At 36.4% G+C, this 13,405-nt stretch overlaps 1 protein-coding gene and 1 non-coding gene across 6 annotated transcripts in view; both read left to right on the forward strand.

Annotated features, from left to right (window-relative positions):
• The first annotated feature begins 2,735 nt into the window (after nucleotides 1–2,735).
• Nucleotides 2,736–13,405, forward strand: part of ZNF638 (zinc finger protein 638) — a 70,741-nt gene continuing 60,071 nt past the window's right edge. For 4 of the 5 annotated variants that reach the window (XM_049651665.1, XM_049651667.1, XM_049651669.1 and 1 more), the window contains exons 1-2: nucleotides 2,840–4,248; nucleotides 9,342–9,403. In XM_049651665.1, the coding sequence (XP_049507622.1) occupies nucleotides 2,938–4,248; nucleotides 9,342–9,403 (1,373 nt within the window). In that variant the 5' untranslated portion in view covers nucleotides 2,840–2,937. Of the gene's footprint in view, nucleotides 4,249–9,341; nucleotides 9,404–13,405 lie in introns of all 5 variants that reach the window. The other variant, XM_049651670.1, reaches the window with a different exon arrangement.
• Nucleotides 6,425–6,528, forward strand: LOC125937228 (U6 spliceosomal RNA). The gene has a single exon (XR_007462312.1). It is a non-coding gene; the product is annotated as a U6 spliceosomal RNA (small nuclear RNA).

Genomic DNA, 13,405 nt, shown 5'->3' on the forward strand with positions numbered 1-13,405 from the left:
CATGCATTTGCGACTTTCTTGAGCAGGGACTTTGTTTGGAACTTGTTTGCGAAGTCCTACAATCTTACGGGATAGTAAGTTCTGCAGAATACACTTTGTGAAGGTCTGCTGTCTTGCATTCTGTAAATGTATACAGTGCTAGGCACTTAGGAAATAGGTAAGTTTTTTATAGATACCTCTAAATGATAATTATTCACAATTCCATGAGATAATTAGATGACTGATTGAAATGTGTTCCTTTTTGGTTTTCTTATGGGGGAGAAACAATATTTGGGATAATTTGTGTTCCTAAAGTTGTGAGAGGAGTCTTAACCGGTTAATAAGGAAAATGGTGCTGAAAGAGTTTGAGTAACTAGATGACAAACTGCTTACGTAAGAGAACATTGTTCTTGGAAATATTTCTATTTTGTAGAAAGTAGACACAGTTTAATATGATTTGTTTAAAAAGACCTGGAGTTTGTTATAAATGAACATTATTCACAGGGAATTGGGTATCATTGTTTTAGTAAACTTCTGTCTGCTGCTTGTATCTGTTGAATTAGAAGCCTGTGTAATTTTTGTTGTAGTGTTGTGTTTCATCCTAATTTGAAAATTAATAATCTATGTCTGTTAATAATGAGGACTTTGGATGTGGTCATTCAAACAGCTTAACAAATATTTGATGGTATTTTAAGTAGGAGTAGGGTTATATGCTTGGAAAATAAACATGCTTTAAAAAGTTTTTTAATGTTTATTTGAGAGAGAGAGAACGTGCGTGAGCATTTGCAAGGCAGAGGAAGGGCAGAGAGAGGAAGACAGGCTTGAAGCTGGCTCTGCACTGACAGCAGAGTGCCGATGCAGGGCTCCAACTCACAAACTGCGAGATCATGACCTGAGTGAAGTCAGATGCTTAACTGACAGAGCCACTCAGGTGCCTCAATAAATATATACTTTTAATTAATGGTTGATAGTTGAAAAAGACAACACAGACAAACGCAAAAGCATAGTAAAATGGAGGAGTCCCAAATGGTACAAGCAACAAACAAGAGTTTGTTGGAATACTCACTCTGGGCCTTGGTGATCAAGAAAGGTTTAATGGAGGCTGACCTTGAAGGATGAGTAAAATCAAGTAAGTCAGGTCTCAGGCAGAGTTGTTTTGTTTGTTTTGATTGGAAGAGATGGTTGGAAGAGAGTGTGTTAACCGGATAAAGCCCATTTCTTAGCTTAATTAACATTTCACTAACATTATGTATAAATAAAAGGGTATAGTGGAATTATCGATGAAGTTGTAGCTTGAGCCAGAAAGTGATGATCTTCATAACATCTTTTATTTTATTAATTTTAAAAGGTTTTTTAAATTTATTTTTGAGAGAGAGAGGGATACACAGAATCCAAAGCAGGCTCCAGGCTCTGAGCTGTTAGCACAGAGCCCAACGCAGGACTCGAACTCACATACTGCAAGATCATGACCTGAGCTGTCAGAGGCTTAATAAGCAAGTGAGCCACCCATGTGTCCCTAGAAAGTGGTGATCTTCAAATAGGATCTATAGTGTGGATTTTCATTGTAGGTGTAGATGCCTGGAGACCTCATGTTTCCCACCTTGCATTTCTATCAGGTATAAAAGTAGGGACCTAATGGAAAACAGACAATCTGTTTTGTTTTTTTTTTTAAACTGGCAGAGGAAAGACAAGCTCGGTGGCTGCTGACCTTGGTCCTGAATGATAGCTAAAGTCTTTCTGTGAGAATCAGCTTGGAATGAGTTGTGCTGTGCTCTGATGGCTGGACAGCAACCAGTTTAATAGAGTGCCTGGGAACTGCAAGATATTCTTGCTCACATCTCTTAGTGGTTAGGAGCATGCATTATAGGGCACCTTGAGTGCAAATCTGAGGCTGGTTGCTTATTACCTGTGCAAGTTATTTAACTTCTCTGTGCTTTAGTATCATTGTCTGTGAAACTACATATTTCAAGGGGCTGTTGTGAGAATTAAATGAATCAATCCATGTGAAGCACTTCGAACAGTTACTGGCACACGAACAGTATAAAGTTAGCCATTGCTATTATCTGTATATATTTGCCTATATGCCTCACGTTGTGGAGGGAATCTGAGAGAAATATAACGTGGTTGTGCTACCTGTTATGTTGTATGTTATAATCAATGCCACGCTACTGCACTCTTGTCAGACTCTAGTTGAGTTATTGGTGACAAGTTTTCATCTTAAAAGAAACACCTATTTAACGACAGAACTTAAGCATAGTCTAATTGCTATACGAAATTTGTAAGATGTTATTCCAGGGAAGACTGTGTCTTAGAGAAGTGGGTCTTGTAAAATTTTAGGCTTACAGTTTCTGTTTTCCTGGTTTGTACATAACATACATATTAAGTGTATGTGTATTTCCAGTGTTTTAATGCCTTTATCTTTTTTTTCCAGTAACAAAGTGTGAAATAAATCCCCAATATTTTTCAAGATTATTTAAAAGGAGTTGTTAATTACTGCTCAGCACCTAGGACAGCACCCAGTGCAACACTTTGTACGTGAACTCTGGCTTGAGTTTTGGGGTTTGTGTTCTGGATTCGGGAAAGAAAAGAAGAGAACCTTTTTGGGAAAGTTAACAATTCTCATAAACACTCTAAAAGTATATGAAATGGAGAATGGTTTCATGGCTTTGTTTCAAAATGTTTTACACTGGCTGTAGAACCCACTTCATGAAGTAGTTTGAGTTAAAATGATCTAATATTTGTGTTTTAACTTTCAGCTTTGTGTTATTCTTGGAAAATTTCGCACCACTTGTGAATTCCTTGAACCTGGGCATTGCAAACCCACTTCTGTTGGGCCCATCTCCTTTGCACTTTGCTCAGATTAAGACTCAATTGGCGCTTCAGCAGCTGAATGCCGTTGCCTCACATAGTTCAACACCACCTTATACTTTATTAAATCAGGCTTTCTTGAAAATAGCCATGTCGAGACCCAGGTTTAATCCTCGAGGAAACTTTCCACTTCAGAGGCCACGAGCACCTAACCCTTCTGGGATGAGGCCTCCAGGACCATTTATGAGGCCTGGATCCATGGGTCTTCCAAGATTTTACCCAGCAGGGAGAGCTCGTGGAATTCCACACAGATTTGCTGGCCATGAATCTTATCAGAACATGGGACCACAGAGAATGAATGTTCAGGTAACTCAGCATCGAACTGATCCAAGATTGACCAAAGAAAAATTGGATTTTCACGAAGCACAACAAAAGAAGGGGAAGCCTCATGGTAGCCGGTGGGATGATGAGCCTCATATATCTGCATCAGTGGGAGTGAAACAGAGTTCTATAACACAGGTTACAGAACAGAGTCCTCAAGTACAGAGCCGCTATACAAAAGAGAGTGCCTCAAGTATCTTAGCAAGTTTTGGATTATCTAATGAAGACTTAGAAGAACTCAGTCGCTATCCTGATGAACAGCTAACTCCTGAAAATATGCCATTAATCTTGAGGGATATAAGGATGCGTAAAATGGGGCGCCGATTACCTAATTTACCTTCTCAGAGCAGAAGTAAAGAAACGCTTGGTAATGAGGCAGTTTCGAGTAATGTGATTGATTATGGGCATGCAAGCAAATATGGCTACACAGAAGATCCACTTGAAGTACGTATTTATGATCCTGAAATTCCAACAGATGAGGTCAAGAATGAATTTCGGTCACAGCAGAGCATTTCTGCATCTGTTCCCACTCCAAATGTGATATGTAATTCTATGTTTCCTGTTGAAGATGTGTTTCGACAGATGGACTTCCCCAGTGAGTCCTCTAATAATCAGTCCTTTTTCCCAGTTGAGAGTGGAACTAAGATGTCAGGCTTACACATTTCAGGACAGTCAGTCCTTGAACCTGTCAAATCCGTCAGTCAATCCATTAGCCAAACAGTTAACCAGACAATGAATCAGTCTCTTATTCCTCCATCAATGAGCCAGCAACCTTTTTCATCAGAATTAATTTCAGCTGTAAGCCAACAAGAGCGGATCCCACGTGAACCTGTGATTAATTCATCTAACGTACATGGATCAGGAGGAAGTAAAAAGAATTACCAGTCAGAGGCTGACATTCCCATTCAGTCTCCCTTTGGGATTGTGAAAGCATCATGGTTACCAAAGTTTTCACATGCTGATGCCCAGAAGATGAAGAGACTTCCAACTCCCTCTATGATGAATGATTATTATGCAGCGTCTCCAAGAATATTTCCACATTTGTGTTCTCTGTGTAACGTAGAATGTAGTCATTTGAAGGTGAGTGTTTTTAAAGATCACTGTATAATGATACTCAGCGCCCAAATTTCCTCTGAATTTTCATATTTATGCTGGTGTTAACTAGGCATTGAGGAAATGGCAGAAATAATTGATTGCAACATCACCGTTTAGTTGTAATCTAAATAGCCCTGGCCTAAGTACTGAATTGAGTGTTAGACCTTCTGTATTCCTGTGTCTGGGCATACCACATAGTTTGTCATTTACTTTGAACTTTTGATTAGTTCTCCTAGAAAATCCATTCAACATAAAATTTATATAACATAAGTTGTGTACTTATAAAACAATTCCACATGAGTGAACTTTGTCTAAATAGAATCTGTTACTATAAAAATATTTTAAAAATGGAATAAAAAACTTGTACTGCATACTTTTAAGAGATAGTATATTGTAGCCTTGCATGTGTCTACCTGTCTTGGGCTAAAAGACAGTTAATGCTGATTTAAATATTTTCTGACTCTAGTTAGACAAGGATTTCTAATGTTTCATGAGGAGATTTCTAAAATGACTTAATCCATAGCAAAATTGAGTCAAGAGGAATTGTTTGGGGAAAAAAAGAGTATTTATTTGGGGACCAGCTGTGGGCTAGAGAATAGTGTAAAATGGTAGACATTTAGAGAGAAAAAAAATCTTTAAAAAGGCCTTAGGTACCTTCATGGGAAGTATAGTTAGAAGGAAGTATTTTATAGAGGTGCTGAAGAGTAATGTAGAATGTACTGTTTGATAGTACAGTTGACTCTTGAACAACTTGGGGTTTGGAGATGCCAACTCCTGTGCAGTTGAAAGTCCAGTTATAACTTTTGACTCCCTAAACTACAGCCTACTGTTGACTAGAAGCCTTACTGACAAACAAATAGTTGGTTAATACGTTTTGTGTGTTAAATGTATTATATACTGTATTCTTACAATAATAAGTAATACTGCTAGAGAATAAATGGTATTAAGAAAACCATAAGAGAAAATATATCTGTACTGTAAAAATCCATGTGGACCTGTGCACTTTAAACCTGTGTCTGTTCAAGGGTCAACTGTAATTGTTGGATTTGTATAGGAATTTCCCAGTATGTTTTATTTACTGATACATGTTTGGAAATCAGTGTTTCTTCTGTTTACTAATGTGATTTATAGATTTATATTACAAATGGTCAGGAAGGAATTGTACTTCCCACAGGAATAAAGTTTGATTCAAGGGCATATAATTGGTAGTATACTATGAATAGGCTTAAAAACCTATAGGTGTTAATTGTCTTGTTTTTTTCTCCTTCCAGTGCTGCCCTTTTACTGTCTTTGTAATACCCATTTACCAGATTTCAGCTGATGATTTTGTTAACTCCAGCAAAGGAAAGCAGCATTTTCCCGCATTTTAGTCACATTTGCTGAGTTCTAAATAAATAATAGTTGCCTTCCTTATCAAGGGAGATAGCCAAGTCTTAAAAAATTTCAGAATAATTCATCGTTCTTATAGTTTTTAAGCAGTCCTAAGCCCTGAATTGAATAATAAATAGGCTTTCTGTATTCCATTTGAACTTTTAATTAGTCATGATGAATCCAAGAAAGGTATCTTTAAAATAAAGAACTTAAGGTTTTAATTTTTTTTAATGTTTATTTTTGAGGGAGTGTGAGCAGGGGAGGGGCAGAGAAAGAGGGAGACACAGAATCCAAAGTAGGCTTCAGGCTCTGAGCTGTCAGCACAGAGCCTGACATGGGGCTCGAACTCATGAGCCATAAGGCCATGACTTGAGCCAAAGTCAGACACTCAACCGACTGAGCCACCCAGGTGCCCCTTAAAGTTTTAATATTTATTTTGTAGAATGGAAAAGGTGTATGTTTATTCAGTAGGTGTTTACTGATTATCAGTTTTGTACATGACTATATTAGATGCTGGGCAGAAATGAGAACCATATAAAATGAAGATGTTGGTCTTAAGCAGTTTAAACAGTCTCATTGAAGAGAAAAATAACATATCTAAGGAATTTAAAAAATTAGAGGTCAACAAATGGTTTGGTGATTGTATTTGACTTGTTTGGGTATGCTGTAGGGGTGAGAGATTTAATATTTCTGTATGGAATTTAGGCTTATATCCATTCAGGCCAGTGTTAAAAATTTATCAATACCTTTTGTGTATTTAACAGCATATAATTAAAAAGAAGTATAAATAGTGCTCACTTGGGCAACACATATACTAAAATTGGAATGATACAGAGATTAGCATTGCCCCTGTGCAAGGATGACATGCAAATTCATGATATGTTCCATATTTCTTATAGTAAGTTTAGTTACCATCTCTTATATAGATAAAGAGAAAACAAAAGAAAAAAAGTATAAATGTACTTTCTGACATCAAAAGACTTCTGTAGTCTAGTTGGAGGAGATTGAGTGACAGTGACTAACTGCATTGAGTCTGTCTGGACTAGAAGTATTGGGGAGGGAAGACTTCATGGAGTAGATTAAATATGGGTCTTGAATGATGAGTAGGCTTCAAATATACCTAGGGGAAGATGGATGACATTTCAGACATCAGCAACAATAGTAAGTACCAAGAGCCTTCAAAAACTTAGCTTAAGGTGTTTAGACTTGAGGTGAGAGGCACTAAGAAGCTATTTAAGGTTCTTGATATGAAAAGTGACATGTTCAAAGTGTATTTTAGAGAGATAAATCTGGCAGATGTATGTAGGGTATACAGGAATGAGAAGACATAAGATAGGGCACTGAATATGAGGCTTCCCTAGTTCCTCAAGTGTAAGATGGTGAAAGTCTGGGTGAATATGATAAAAGTAAAACTTAGGAAAAGAAATCATTTAGTGATGCTTTAGAGTTCACAGAGATCATCATTTAAAACAAAACAAAAAACACATACATTTTTAACAGAACAGCATAATGGATCTAACTAATGAATTCTTCACTACTGGATGATCAAATGATAGGGATTTGTGAACATGGACTTAGATGGTATAAACTACCTCTCGTTTCTGTGTGATATATCTTCCTGCCTTGTAAATGACCTTGTAAATAATGTAGCCAATAAATGTAAATTACCAATTGCAATTTTTTTCTTGCAAAGTAACGTTTGACAAATATGTTCCCCATGCTGAATCTTTAAAACTATAGCCTGAAAAAGGCAACAGCGGAATGTGAAATGTATTTTTCTAAATTGGTTTTCAGATGTTAGAGGAGGAGCTGTCCTTGGTTTAGAAGTTTTTTGGGCTATCCTTGGTTTAGAAGCTGTCTTTCAGACTGAAATAATTCAGTTTGAGAAAATACTAATTGACATAAAAGATTTTTGAGGTAGTTGGAGGATAGAGTGAGCTCTTACATGGGTAGGTATTTTCACAGTTTGATTCTGGACCCACTCAAGTCTACAGTGCTTACGATATTTCCTGCTTAGTAGGTGATACCACTTTTTCTCTGGAGAGGTAGTACTGCTTTGGACCCTTAATCTAATCTGGATACCCTTACTAGAGAGTCTAGAAATTTGGGTGGCATAGGTATATTTACTGAGCTTAAAGCAAGTAATGTCAGTGAGTGAAGTGAGCCTGTTAAACAGAAGAGAGAGTGTATATACATATACGTATATATGTGTGTATATATACACACACACACATATATACGTATATGTATATGCATATGTATATGTATCGATACACATATATATGAACGTATATGTGAAACTGGAGAGTGTGCCTTAAATAGGGCAGCCATCAGCATTAGCTGATAGTTGCTGTACAGAATACATATTTAGTATTTTTTCAAGAAAAGCTGTAAGTCTGGATTTGGGGATAAAATCTCTGGATTGTTAAATGATGGCAACTTATTCAAACAAAACACTTTGTCGCTGAATAAATCATGCCCAACCCACTACTTGCCAGTGTGTCTGTTTGATGTAAACAATGTCCAGTTAACGTCAAAGACATGGGTTTAGGAGTACTAGAGACTCTTGTGGTTTCTGTTTTGTAGCGTTGAGCAGGATATGCAGACATTTCTTCTTTGCAATTCACAATGAGTTCCATGGCTTAATGAAATAGTTTAGGGTTTTTCATAATCTGTTGCTATGTATTGCAGATAGCATGCACTTGTGTTCATACAGTTTTTGACAAGGCAGATTCCAAAATTAGCGTCAACTGTGGTTTTAACTGTGGAAACGTCTAGTTTGTAGCAATGACATACTAAAATGTTTTTGAAATGGATATGAATAACATTTTCCTCAAGGAACATTTTAAAATATAAAACTGTTTAGTAAGTTTTTTGCTTGTCCAAATGCTAGACAAACAATAAATCATTCGGTAATAATGTTGCTTTTAACTTTCACTTGGGGGACTGTGTCTTTGAAAAGTGTATTGTCTTTTGTTTTTTTTTTTAATCGGCTGTATCTTCCAGGAACTATTTATGGGTATAGAATGTAATTTTAGGGCAGATTTGTAAATTAAGTAATGTATTAAGAGAGAATTTTGTTCATTGTAAAGCTCTATATGTAAGGGATATTGTGTCTTTGAAATAGTGTTATTTTCCCGTAAGTCCTGAAAATAAATTAGATTTAATCAGCAGTTTTTCATATTTTTACTAATCTTATCCTTTGTCAATATAGTGGGTACCTTGTTTGGAATGGTACTGGCCTAAGAGGTAGGAGTTTTTGTTGTTGATGTTGTTAGCTTGAATTTAGAGATACAAGTTGTGTACACTATGTTTTGAAGATGCCATTTCAGATACTGTTTTATTATAGAGTTTTTGGTGTTCTCTGGAGTATTTTTATATTTGAGATGAATTATTTCTGACCAACGCTTTTTTTTCCCCAAGTTTAAGTATATATTTGATTTCAAAATGAGTGTCCATGGGTATGATTTTTTAAATGTGTTCTATACTAAAATGTTTCAAAATGGCATCAATGAGGTCTGGTATTGAGTGCCTTTATTTAGAGGCCTTTTATTTTTGTGAAATACTAATGAGTAGTCAAATGTTATTTATAATTAGATTTGTTAATTTTTGAAAAAACAAGTATCCTGTGTCATTTTTAAAAGCCTAATTTCATTAGTCAGTGTGAGGAATATTCTAATTTCAGCACTTTTCTCCTTTTACAATAGGATTGGATTCAGCATCAAAATACATCTACTCATATTGAGAGCTGCCGCCAGCTACGTCAACAGTAAGAACAAGTTTTTCTTTTTTATAGGTAGCAAATTTACAAAATAGTTCATGTTCAAGTGTGACTTGAACCATTTGATACCATTTGTGTGGTACTTTAGAGAAAAATATTTTGAGAAAATTATTGCCTGTTTGAAATACTTTATAAAGTATATTTAATCTTTTCCCAAAAGGAGAGAATTAAATACGATCTTTTCTTCTGAATCCCTCCTAATGTAATCCCAGTAGGTAGACTTTAAGAGGAACCTCTTGTAACCCTGGCGTAACAAAATTAAATTGTATTCCTCCTGCCGTCATTAAACGTGCTAATATAGTTGTGTGTCAAGTTACTGGTCACTAAAACTGACATACTAAACATGAGAGTAACATTTTGGGTGAAATGATTTTTGTGCAGCTGGTTTGGGATTTGGTTTTGTTCTTTATGAAAACATCACCAAAATTTTTTGAGATTATTCAGGACTCTTCTGGTCATAAACGATAAACAACTCAAAGTAGTTTTTTTTTCTTAAGTTTATTTATTTTGAGAGAGAGCACATGCGCGTTGGGGAGGGGCAGAGAAGGGGGGGAAAGAGAATCCCAAGTAGGCTCTGCCCTGTTAGGGCAGAGCCTGACAACGTGGGGCTCAATCTCACGAACCTCACAAACCATGAGATCATGACCTGAGCCAAAATCAAGAGTTGGACACTTAACCGACTGAGCTCCCGAGGTGCCCCTCAAAGTAGTTTCTAAAGTAAGGAAATGTATTAGCGTATACAACTGGGAAATTTAAGAAGTGGTTCTAGTTTCAGGAACAGCTGAATTTGGAGACTGAAACAAAAATCAAAGCAGTCAAATGTTTTTGTTCTTTGGCTGTTCTCTTCTGCTTTGGCCTTGTGAGATCCCAGGTACACTTCCTATACAAAGCAAAATGACCCCCATAGTTTCAGACTTAAGGGAACTGTATAGTTAATAATTCCAGGAGTTAAAACCAAAATAGAAACACACAATAACCCTCAAAAAAACATCTTTCCTCATAAGTCCTTGGTTTGACTCTTTTGGTCTACTTTGAATTAGTTGTCCATCTTGAAATCAGGTATAATGGTTGTAAGAATTGGGTACTCTACCTGTGTTGGTGTCATGTCCTTGCTCCTGCTGTTGAGTGTGATAATAAGCCCTACCTGAATCATATAGACTGTATATGAGTAGAGATAGGAGTTGCTGCCCTATATAGATGCTGTGCAAGCATAAGTTAACTTATGGAGATAATTTGTCATCTGAATTAGATGGGCTTAGCTAGCACTGTAAATGGAAGATCTCTCTTAAACCATAAATTTTCTCAGATACCCAGTAGGATGTCTAATTCTTATGAAGGTGAGGGATTTAAGTGGGAGTGAGTTATTTGTTATAGGTAGGCATTAATGCTAATAAGGGGATTCTAGCTACGTATACTGCCATCAGTTTACTAGAGGAAATGACATGTATGCCTATTAAAGCCTTCTGGTTTTTTGTTGTTGTTGTTGTTGTTGTTGTTTCTTGTACTTAGGACCTGATTTTAAAGTGCTTTCTGTGCCTGCCACTTAATTACTCCAGCCTACATTTTTACCTTTTTCAGGTTATGTGCTCTTGAATAATACCTTCTTGACTTTTTCTACACTGCAAAAAAATAATGACCAAAAAAATGGATTTGATTAGGTGCTTGGGATCATTCCATGGGAAAATATATGCTACTATATTCTTTGTTTTTTTAAGTTACATTCTGTTCCTTTTGTTTCTGTACCTTAATCTATATAGACATTCCTCTGCTGATGTATATTTAGGTTCTTAGTTCTTAAGGTTTATTACCTCTTTCCTCTCTTTGTCTTTGTTGGATCTTCCTGGAATATACCACAAGAGTAGTTGGTTAACCTGAGAAAAGATACATTACATCAGAATTTTAGTATTAATAATGAAGAATAATAGCTATATTCTTATTATTGTATGCTGGGCCTAATTCTAAGTCCTTTACACAATTTAATCTTCACAGTAACCTTTTGAAATGTATATATAATGATTATTTGTGATTTTACCATGAAGGAAACTAAGGCACAGAGAGTCGTTTTCCTTGCTATCTCACAGCAAATCATCGGCACAACTAGTCTGTCTAGCCATGGATCTTTCCTCCTTCCCCCCCCCTTTTACACTCAACATATTATTCTGAAAAGTTTCTAAGCTGCAAAAGTTGAAAGGATAGTAAACATTCATGTATTCATCTTTATTCACCAATTATTATCATTTGCCACATTTATTTTATTTTTATACAAACTTTTTTGAACTATTTGAAAATAAATTACAAACGTTATGGTAACATCACTCCTCAATTCAACATCTGTCTCCTCTAAGAGTAAGGAAATTTTTCTACAATGGTTATCTGTTATAACCACAATGAATCCCTGCCTATCCCCCAACCACACTCCCAATCTGAGATTCAGTCAAGATTCATGCATTACAGTCTCTTAAGCTAGAACAGCCTACTCTGCCTGTTTTGTTTCATTTCATTTCATTTCGTTTCATTTCATTTCATTCATTTATTTTTTTGAGAGGAATGCTTTCACAGCGTTGACTTCTTTTGAAACATCCAGGAAAGTTGTCTTGTAGAATGTTCCAAAAGTACATTTTGTATTTTCTGTTTGTTTCCTTATAATTAAATTGAGATTGAACTTTTTGTCACAAAAACTATTGGTGATGTGTACACTGATCACATTGGGACATAGGTAATGTCTCTTAGGTTCTTGTTCTTAGGCATTATGCTGTACTGCCTTTGCGAGGAGTACCATGCTTCTGAAACACATTTTAAACTAGTTAGACAATATATAGATAGTCCAAACTCTACTTGAAGAATAGTATATATGTTTTATCTTCCTGCCCTGGCAGCAGAGACAAGAACATGTATTTTAGCAGTCAGCCTAATGAGGATCCAAAACATTACTACTAACTCTTGAACAGTGGCCCTCAAGATCTTGTGAATCCATAAACTGGAGAGCTCAAGGAACTTAATAACCTCTGTGTTGACAAGCAGCTATATTTCTAGCATTGTGCATGTGAGAAAGCTAAAGCTTACTCACATTAAGTAACTGGGTTTCAGATGCATGGTCATTAAATGTCAGCATGTATACTTAGACCTAGCATTGTTTGATTCCAGAGGGCTTGCCTTTTTTTTTTTTAAGATTTTATTTTTAAGTAATCTCCACACCCAACATGGGGCTCGAACTCACAGCCCTGAGATCAAGAGTCACATGTTCTACTGACTGAGCTAGCTAAGCGCTTCCAGAGGTCTTGCTTTTATTGATTGATTTGTTTATTTTTAAAGTTTATTTATTTATTTTGAGAGATTGAGTGAAAGAGCGCGTGTGCAGGCAGGGGAGGGACAGAGAGAGGATCCCAAGCAGCTCTGTGCTATTGGCACAGAGCCGGATGTGGGCCTCGAACCTGTGAACTGTGAGATCATGACCCGAGCCGAAACTGAATCAGATGCTTAACCAACTGAGCCACTCAGGTGCCCTAGAGGTCTTATTGTTAAATGTTATATCATAGACCAGAAATTTATCTTCTTAGATGGTAATAAAGTAAAGGGTAAGTGTAAATGAAACAGTTATTCATGTTTTGACAATTGTTGATGCTGGGTGATGGATATGCTGGATTAAAGTTAACTTTTTTTTTGTCTTCATAGTTTGTCACCTTATAGTTACAAGATGCTTTAGGCATCATGTTTCTCAAAGCAGGAAGAAGGGGGCAAGAAGCAGGAAGAATTTTGCCAGTGGTTTTGCACCTATGTCTCATTCGTTTGAACCTATCACTGGCTATGTTCTAAGGAGGCTAGGAAAGCAAATATTTAGCTTTTTTTAGCCTTTGTAGTAGAGGCAGGCAAGTGAGAAGGAAGTTGAGAATTGCTGTTGAGTTAACCTGCTAACATTGTCTGAGACAAATAGTAACAAATAAAAGCCATTTTACCTTACTGTGGTTTTGACCTGACTTTATTTTCCTGCCA

This window comes from Panthera uncia, assembly GCF_023721935.1.
Source record: "Panthera uncia isolate 11264 chromosome A3 unlocalized genomic scaffold, Puncia_PCG_1.0 HiC_scaffold_11, whole genome shotgun sequence".
Lineage (NCBI taxonomy): Eukaryota > Metazoa > Chordata > Mammalia > Carnivora > Felidae > Panthera > Panthera uncia.